We start from the raw sequence: 10,139 nt of genomic DNA, 5'->3' as shown, positions 1-10,139 counted from the left end.
AGCGAAATCCTGGTGCTCTAATGCACTGCGCATCATCACCTGGGGAGCTCACTGCTCCATAATAAGGCTCAAATCACAGAGGCAGACTTGCAAGAGAGGGACTGGAATGTACCTGAAAGCAAGAACATTTGCAGTTACATTTGCTATATGTGAGTTACATTAGCAGTGAGCAATAATATGGGTTTTTAAGAGATAAATTCTCATATAAACAAGAATAAATGGGAGAGGGACAAAGATCCCCATGTGCAGATTATTCCAAAAATTGCCTTCTAAGGAATGTCTTGTTCCTCCTTCCTCTGAAGGTTTTACTTTGGCTATTGGCAGCAGTCAGCAACTGGAGAAGGCAAATTAAATTCTTATTCTTTCTGGGTGCCTCCTGCAAACAAGGCTAGAAGACCTTCACACTTGGTGTGTTCCCAAGCACCACGCAGGGAAAGAGGGTTTCACCTTCTCTCCTTCCTTCCTGGTGGAGCGCTTGACAGGACCAGCCTGGCATGCTGCAGCCACCAGTCTCACTTCCTGCAGCAACCTCCTTGCAGCCCATCATAGTTTTGGAGTCTCTCACTTCGGGGATTACCAAATATCACCATCTGAAAGCCTAAACCCAGTTCCCCAGGCTGGAGTGCAGCTGCAGTAGGTGGGGGCTGCCTGAGAAAAGGCAGCTGCTCAGGCAGGTGCCAAGTCCCAGCCTGCTTGTTCCTTGTAGCCAAGAAAAAATTTCACATCCTCAGCCATATGTGACTGAAAGAGGTAAAAATAATCCTGTGGTTTTGTTTCATTGACATGCAGTGATCTCTCTCCTATTCTCTGTCAAAATGAACTGAAATGAACCTCAGTAACAATTGTGTCTGGTGATGGGAATGCAGCAGGTTATGAGTGATACAGATCAGCACACCTTCAGGAGCCTGCAAAAGCACAGTGAAGGTCAGCAATGGGGAGGTGGGGCAGGAAATTACTCGAGAGAGCATCCCTGAACCTAAAGAGGCAACAACTGCAAAACCACATTTGTGGAAACCTTCTTTTTCATGGCCTCTCCAATGAGAGGTAGATCAAGTTTGAGGCAAGAAACCTCAATAACATCTCTGCGAGGCTCACATCCTCAACTTGGACCACAAACTATACTTCCCTGGACTACTGCCTGTTCCCAAAGGATGGCATCCCATTTCCCAAGTGCTCCACAGCTCTGTTAGCTTTGCCCTGACTCACAGGTGGCTCTGCCATATTCCCCCACCAAAATAATACATTGGGTTACTGACAGCAGCTGCTGCTTTCGCCTCTGCAACCTCAGCTTTCAACTCGATGCCTCCTACAGGAGATCATAGAATCATAGAATTGTTAGGGTTGGAAAGGACCTCAAGGATCATCTAGTTTCAACTCCCCTGCCGTGGACAGGGACACCTCACACTAGATCAGGTTGCTCAGAGCCACATCCAGGCTGGCCTTAAAAACCTTCAAGGACAGGGCTATCACCTTCCTGGGCAACCTGTTCCAGTGTCTAACCACCCTCATGGTGTAAAACTTCTTTCTACCATCCAATCTGAATCTACCCACTTCTATTTTTGCTCCATTCCCCCTAGTCCTATCACTACCTGACATCCTAAAAAGTCCCTCCCCGGCTTTCTTGTAGGCCCCCTTAAGATACTGGAAAGGCAGTCTGAAGCTGGCAAATGAACAGGGCAACTTCTGCCTATCTCTCCCAGCCCCTCTGCCAGCTGACCCCCCCTTCATGATGACAACTTTAATCACAGTACATTAGAGGCTGGAAGGGATTTCAACGGACCATCAAGTCCAACCCCCCTGCCAGAGCAGGATCACTTAGGGTAGTCTGCACAGGAATGCATCCAGGTGGGTTTTGAAAGTCTCCAGAGAAGGAGACTCCACAACCTCTCTGGGCAGCCTGTTCCAGTGCTCTGTCACCCTCACTGTAAAGAAGTTTCTCCTCATGTTGAGGTGAAATCTTCTATGTTCAAGCTTGTACCTGTTGTTCCTTGTCTTACTATTGCGTACCACTGAAGAGAGCCTGGCCCCCTCCACTTGACACCCACCCCTCAGATATTTATAGATATTGATCAGATCCCCTCTCAGTCTTCTCTTCTCAAGACTAAACAGCCCCAGGGCTCTCCGTCTCTCCTCACAGGGAAGAAGCTCAAGTCCCCTTAATCATCCTCGTGGCTCTGTTCCACAGGCTGGCTCCTACACCTAGAGAAGACAGGCAGCCTTTCCCACACAGAGCTGAGTATATGAGGTGGATACAAAGAGGTCTTTTTTTATTTTTTTTTCCCAAGACTTTATTTGTCTAACATGCTTGACCAAAAATTACAACAACAATCAAGTTATGCCAAAATGATTAAATAATCTTTAAGCTTTCATACCTCAGGTACTTTTAAGTGATATTTTGAAGTAACAGCTGAATTTTTTGTAACCTTTCCACATAAAAATACACAATATTTTGAAGATAACTTAGGGGAAAAAAATTATTTTTAAGAGACTAGTTTATGGTCGACATAGAAATTTTGTTGAGGCTAATAAAAGGACCTCTTCTTCCTACTTCAACATTTCAGTGCCATGAGTGAATGTAAACATTTCAGACTTTTAAGATACAGCCAAATTCCTGTCACACTTGCTGCAAAACACTTGGATTGTGACTAGCCAAGACACTTTTATTCCAAGTACGTCCTGTTGCTTCATCTTCCCAATTATGGTGGGAGTTCATATTCACCTATAAACTTCAATCCTTGCAGAGCTGACTCTGCAATTCCTACAGCAAGGAATTTGACAAAAGTGGCCCCACCTGAATCCGTGGCAGACTCCTCACACGCTTGTGAACTGTTCACCCAAACCCCTAGCTGCAGCCATCTCCAATCACTCTGGGCTTCATTTCAGGTAAATGCAGCACATCAGGTTAGACTTCAAGCCACCCAGCAGCTTCCAAGAAATGACAGACTTGTGACTTGCGGTGTTTCCTGGTGGTGTGGTGGTTTCTAGTGGGTCTACAACATGCTAGTTAATGGGTTCAGATGTCACTGCTCCCAGCAGCAGCTGGAAGAGCTGGAAGAGCTGCTGCACATGGCAAGCAAGTGGAATGCAATGTTTCCGCCCACCTTGCTTCGAGCTGAGGCTTGACACGGCCTAGCTTTGCAACACAGGTATATTAAACTGTGTGTGCACATCAGGTACATGCAGCTGCCACGTGAAGTTCACATTTACACCCATGTTACGGGAAAAAAAGTGACATACACTGTCATCCAATGCATGTGTGCAGATGCACAGGCCTGCAAACAACCCTGCATCGGTACCACAATGATCTGCCCAAGGTGTGTGAACAAGATTCATCTCTAGATGCTGCCAGCTCCAAATTCAGGACGTCAACATTCAGAAGACAGTAGTAGAATTCTCTCCATCTAGGCAAACAGGCTCCTCTGAGCACAGAGATTTTTTTGCCAGCTCAAGGCAGAAACCCATCTTTTGGAATCACATTGGAAGCACATTTTTTGTCTTGGTGGGTTTGTAACTAATTCTCAAGAATCTGCCTAGCATGGGACTGAAATCCCAGCAGCTTCGACACCTCTGTTAACCTGCAGGAAAGTCACGTGGGCAGTACCTTGGCAGCTGGCCATCTCAACCACTTCCTGACACGTCCCATGCTTTGCCTGGCTTCACCTGCAACATGACAGATGGATTTCAGCTCAGTTAACAATTTTGTCTTGAGCCTCCCTCAGCAGCATTCATGAGTGGGCAAAGAGCAATGACAGGTTCTGTGAGGCGACCCCTGCCCCATACCCATTGGTGTGTACTTGTTACTCATCACACTTAAATTACTACACAGTACCCTTCAACTTGGCATCAATGCTGCCCAATGACCACAATGAAATTTAATCCCTTCTGACTGGAGCCAAATTCAAACCAGTAACCCCATCATCGGCTGCATGTCCCATTAACAGATTTTAAACAGATAGTCCCAATGGGTTTTACTTAAACTACCAATACAGAACACTGGGTAGGTGGTTTTTTGCTTTTTATGTACAATCACACATCACCTTACCATGTGAAAACAGAGTTGTTTGGTTATGTCAGGGTCTTTTTTGTTTGTTTGGGGTTTTTTTTTTTGGTTTTGTGGGGTTTTGTTTGTTTCATGTGTGGATTGTTGGGGTGGTTGTTGTTGTTTGGTTTGTTTGTGGTTTTAAGGGAAACGTCATCCTTTTTTTTTTTTTCACAGGTGAGGCCAGGTTAGAAATTCCTGAGTTTATACTGCACTTAACACAGTCTCCCTTCTTGAATGTTGAGCTAAACTGTTTACAGCATGCCAGCAATATGCACCATTTCCCTTACCATCTGTAATGCCAGATGTAGTAAAACTTCATTTCAGTACAGTGAATTAGGGCCTCTGTTGCATTGGTTTTGAATAGATGCAAAGACTTGGACATGGAGGACTTGAAGTAATAGCTTTCCTCCTGTGACTGGTCATTCCTGCACCATCTTTTATATTTGCCATGTTAATTAAGGGAAAGCATCTTTACCATCATTTTTCTTTTACCAAGAGCTCACAAGGAAACATATGAATTGAGGAAAACCTAGTCTAAACACTTCAGTTTAAACTGCAAACTTTCTTAAAAGAACACTCCTTTGAAAAACATTGTTCTTTTAATAAGTCCAATATAACACATGGTATATACAAAAGTCCCTACTTGAGATACATATATATGTATGTACGTGGAATGCATTCACTTTGTTGTGTTCACAAATATTTTAATGATGAAGTGTTAAAGTCTTTATTCTGTTTCTGGCACGAAAACATCTTCGTTCCTCATCCACTTTTGTCACTCAAACTTATCTGTGAAGAGCTAGCAGGGGAAAAAAGACGGTTCTTTGCTTTTTTTGTTGAATGGGTCCCTATTGGGTTTCTCAGCCAGCAATATAAATTTGCTAATGTGTTGGGTACAACTTCAAATCCTCACAATAATCATGTGTTCCTTGGAGTAGGCAAGTCAATAACTATAGGTGGATTAAGAGGCTGGTAATTCACAGTGCACACAGATGCATTCACATAGGTAGTAGTTCCATCAGCCATGACACCATAACCTATGAAGAAAGAAAAACTCTGGTTACTCTCATTATTCACCTTTAGCACACACCATTAAGTGCCACATTTATTACACAGAATGTAAAAATTCTTTTCATGCAAAACATAAAGGTCTCCTGAATTAATACCATCTTTGTCCTGCAGAACTTTTTGGCATCTTTCAAACTGTGTGTAAGAAAACCAAAATGGACCTTTGCTAGCTAGTGACTATGGTCTCTGGTAGCCAGCTCACAAAACTCCATAGAAAGATATTTATCCCTGCAATGCCTTTTTTTTTTTTTTTTCTTAGAACCTTCTGAGTTTGGGAAAGGATGAGAAGATAAGGCTTAGGTACTCGCAGCACTAAAAAAAAAAAAACAAAAACATTCTGATGATTTGCAGTCATCAGTGTAGCAAACTCTGGGCAATTTTCATCTTTCCACCTTCTTTCCTATCTGTGTTGCACATCTTTTAAGCAACCAGTGAAGAAAAAGCATTGCTTGGCTAAGGGGTGTTGCATGCATGTGCACCTGGGTGCGATTTGTCTAGTAGGGACCTCTTCTTTCTGTGTGTTTGAACTTGTTGACCAATTTCCACCAAGTCTGATGGCAAAACACTAAATACTAGTCTAGGCAGAGAAAAAGAAGTCTTTATTAATGCATTCTCTGACACCCAAAGACACTACAACATTTCCATTGGAGGAAGCATCCTTCTGTATATCTCACTGGTGGCAAAGAAGCATAGATCTGATTATGTTTAACTACATGTCTGCTAGACACCCAAACCAAACAATTCCAGAACTAAATCTGCAGGAAATCAAACTGCCAGCATCAATACACTGAAATGCTGCTTCCAAAAGTGAAGAGCAAACCCTTGAACTGTTCTGGTGTGATGAAAAAGTAGACGCACTCCCCCATTGTCAAAACCCTTTTCATGAACGACCAGGGGAAAAGCATAAGCTTGATTAACACTAAAAGCTTCATGTTGGAAATCTGCATTGAAATATTATGACCCATATGAAGAAATGCATTCAACAATCAGAAATATGTGATTTGGCAGACATGACCTGGTGGAATGCATAGGTACTAAGATTCAATGTCACCATTAATGAAGTTAATAGTGAAACAATCACTGCTATATACACTGAGTTCCACCTATTCAAAGCCTAAGTATCTAGGATCCTTTCTGAGTACAATTTCATGTCTTACAGAAGCATTGCTAGTTGCAAAATTTACAAGCAAAGTAGCCAATTTATTTTCTGTTCCTTAGAATGCCTTGAATAATGTAGGGCCTCCTGGACTCCCCATGGAAAAAAACCCACACTGTAATTAGGGAATAGGCAAGGAAGAAAACTCTGTCAGATTCCTGTCACAGACATTTCTTTAAATCATTTGCTGTTTGCCACACACCAATTGCTCTATGTAAAACAAACTGCATGGAGGACACTTAGCATTGCTGCTGGGACTTTGTGTCTCCTCAGCTACATGTTTGGAGAGAACAGAATTGGCTTGCTTACATGCTCTTTTTGCTGGAAGATTTCTAATCCTACGGTTTTCACCCCTCCCCTACTGCCAACAGTTTTCTTGGCCATGACCTCAGCCAACTACTGCCAGGATTTTAGCTGGAGTCCTACCATGCTGCTTGTTACTTCTATGGGTCAATCAGCAACAAGTCCACACGCAGAGGTATTTTCTGGCAGAGACAGCAGTGCAGATAGGGAGTAAGGAACAAAACATTTCTTCTAAGCATCTTTTCCTCCTGGATGTTCAGTAAATGACTGCTGCAGACGCAGCTATGCTCAGTCAGGGGAAGAACTCATCATGCATTCTCTCTACAAAGAGCTGCTTCAGTTGCACAGGCTGTCTGCAATGGGAATACTCTGCTGCAGAGATTTAGCATCCCACTGCAAAACAGGCTATGCAGTTCCCCATTTGTTTTCTCTAAATTATGATAGTTAACAAGAAGAGTACCTTGTTTCTGTGTTCTGATAGCTCCTGTGCCAACTGCATTAATTCACATGATTTACCATGCTGTGGACATACAGTTCTTTTCTCTTGGGAGCCAAAGTTGGCCCCCAAAGTTGGCCTGGTCTTAGCAGATGTGATTTTGTTTACATGCCTTAAGTTTCACAGCTTGCTAACCATTTGCTTATACCCCTTGCAACTCACCTGGGTTAGGATTTGTGAAAAGACACTCTGTTTGAACTGTATTCACCAGCTCTCAAAGAATTCTCTAACAGCAAGAGGTTAGTAAGAACCCCTGCCTATATATTGGCTGTTCACTTTGCGATTTAACACCACCTTGGACATTAACTAGGCTTTAACAAGCCCTCTCTGTGAACATCCTCTTGCACAAGGAGAACAGACTTAACCCCTGAGCTGTAGAATAATGATGTGAACATCTTCTCCATCAATTTTACGCTCAGCACACGTCTCAGCAATGTCACTTCTAACAGCACGGTGAAAGTGAACAGCAGCAAGTCAGAGTGGGATTCCTTGGGGAGGTTAATAGTTCCACACCAGAAGTAGCTAATGCTAGCTACTCTACATTTTTTCCATTTTTTTATTTCTACGCTGTTGATACCCACAGAGATCCTATCTCAAAGGCTGGAGCAGTCCCAGAAGCAGAAAACCGGCAGTTCTGGAGCACATTTTCCTGCCAGTAAATTAATGTTGCTAAGAACTGAGCAGCTGATAATCCATGCTCACATTCCAACCTACACACTTCTGCACAGCCCAGTAGTTGCCCTTTTTTTTTTTCTGGTGGGGACACTGCTTGACACCTTGCTGCCATGATATGTCAACAGGACAGACTCCTCCATAGCAGACAACATCTGCCTTTCCTTTTGCCTGGACATGAACTCCTGCTGTTACTGACTTGAGTGGAGCACATTTGTCACTATTTGCTGACATATGTGAAGAGAGCTCATTTCTTTCCAGTTAAAAATCAAACAGTCAAGAGAACCACTTTGATTTAACTATGTATAAAATCTTTCCCCTACCAAAGCAAATAAACACATGAATAAATATCTTGAACTTCTTCACAAGTCAATGGCAGCATCCCTCGATTCCAACTTCATATATACACTGGTGGAGAGAGACAACCTTTACCTTACAGTCTTGAAGATTAAGCCTTCAAAGCACTCCTCAATGCATTCTTATCCATTTTACAAACACAGAAATTGACCCATAGAGAGCTTACATGAATTATGTTAGTCACAGAGATTCAGGACTGAAAAACACAATCCATCAATCCTAATATTTAGTGACTTTTCATAACTACAGGACTCATGTTCTTATTTTAAAATTGATAGCAGTACTCTCTGTGAGGGAGGCTTCACTGTTTTATAGACATAGAAACTGAAAGAGATGCTGAAGTGCAAATACTGAAATGTGGCTATCAACCAATTTCAACTCTGTATGTGCAACTAAGTATCTGAATTCCAGAAGTGCTTCAGTTTAGACATTCAAGTTTGAAAATTCTACTTAAACCAGGCAACTTCCACTGGTGTTTTCTAAATATATATATAGCAAGAAATGTATTCTGACCTTCATGGATATGTCCAAAAACATGAAGCCTTGGCTGTATTCGTCTCTGGACTGTGTTCAGCAGCTCAACACATCCTACCCGTTGCATTTTCTTAGGAACCCAATCTAGAAAACCTTTGGCAGAGAAAGGAAAACTTTAAAAGAAGACAGGTTATCTGCAAAGCTGTATTGCTATATAGCATTTCTGAGATTTCATGTCCTAAACAGCCATAGAAGAATTGCCATGGGAAAAAACAGCATTTGCCACGGTATGTAGAAGAGGATGGAAGGAAAAATACTTCAGGAAAACCACATGAAGAAAAAGGACTCTTGCCAGTTGTTTTTAAGGAAAAAAAAAAACAAACCTGCAATTTTTGCACTGTTAATGTAAAAACTCAATGCTTTATCCATTCTTCTTCCTTTAATAACTGAGCTGTAAAGAGTCCAAAGTGTGCCTGTAAAGAATCTAAATCAGCTATTTAAATCTAGTCCTGGGATTTAGCTGTTTTCAACTGAACACTTAACTGATGTAATGCTAATAATAAAACTATGTTGTTAGCATATTGAATCTTACACTAGAGGAACTCAGGTGAGGAACCCACAGTGCGCCTAGAAACAGCACTCTCAAGTAAAACTGGTTTAAGCACTTCATGGCTTAGCAAGTCCCACTAGCCTCAATCTATGGACATCAGGTAAGAAGAGAAACTCAACCCTTCTGCAGTAGATGCTTTTCAGTGATAAATTCATTTGCACGAAGCTTGTCTACAAATGCACTTTTTATGAATTCAGACATGTACATTAACTTGCTTATACATCTAAAAAAATACTGTAGGGGGGGTGGCTTACTGCCAGCTGAAGCTTCATGTTTCCTTCAAAGCAGCAGTGTAAGAAGGATGTTGTCGTATTAGAGGGTTTGCACTAACCAGTCTTGCTCTGCTATTTTCAAGCTCAGCTTTGCTAGAGCTTTAGGGTAGGTTCACACATTGAGAAATACCTCTTTAGATACCAGATGCTAGAAAACTGGGCTCAGTAGACTGTGGGGTTTTATAAAAATGTTACAGATTTGCCCTTCCGTCATAGTTACTCAGAGAGCTAAGTCCAATTTACAGGAATGAGTTGTGAATGGGTATCCTAAGGGTCAAAAAGGAAATCCTGATTAAGGGGTATAGACTCTGAATTCATCCAGACACCTCTGAAGACATTGTTTGGCTGCGTCTGGAGGGAGGTACAAAGAGAAAGCCCCACTGAATTACAGAGCAGAGCCATGCTCACTTCTGGTAACTTATTTTACCAATGCCTCTTGGTCCCAATGCAGGTCTAGTCATTGTAGGAAATTATAAGGATTTAAGATTTCCAAGTGAAGCCAGCAACTCCTCTGGAATCCAGTCAGGTTTTTTTCAGAGCAAGAATGTTACAACCACCATTTTTTTGTTACTTCAAAGATTTGAAACAGTTAAGTGTCAAAATTGTCTGTGGTGAACATAAAGCCAAAAGCATTTCCACTTCAGAAATTTCACAAACAAAAATCCATAAAATTAACTTCTTCATTAAAT

General features: G+C 42.0%; 1 protein-coding gene across 1 annotated transcript in view; it reads right to left on the bottom strand.

The window, feature by feature from the left end:
* Positions 1-4,960: 4,960 nt before the first annotated feature.
* Positions 4,961-10,139, bottom strand: part of MPPED1 (metallophosphoesterase domain containing 1) — a 53,043-nt gene continuing 47,864 nt past the window's right edge. The window contains exons 5-6 of the mRNA XM_054399790.1: positions 8,608-8,721; positions 4,961-5,079 (exon numbers count right to left, since the gene is read on the bottom strand). Coding sequence (XP_054255765.1) covers positions 4,961-5,079; positions 8,608-8,721 — 233 coding nt within the window. The remainder of the gene's footprint in view (positions 5,080-8,607; positions 8,722-10,139) is intronic.

Source organism: Indicator indicator, chromosome 3 (genome assembly GCF_027791375.1).
Source record: "Indicator indicator isolate 239-I01 chromosome 3, UM_Iind_1.1, whole genome shotgun sequence".
NCBI classification, from domain to species: Eukaryota; Metazoa; Chordata; class Aves; order Piciformes; family Indicatoridae; genus Indicator; species Indicator indicator.
Note: the sequence above shows the minus strand (reverse complement) of the source record. Positions and strands in the feature narration are given on the sequence as shown.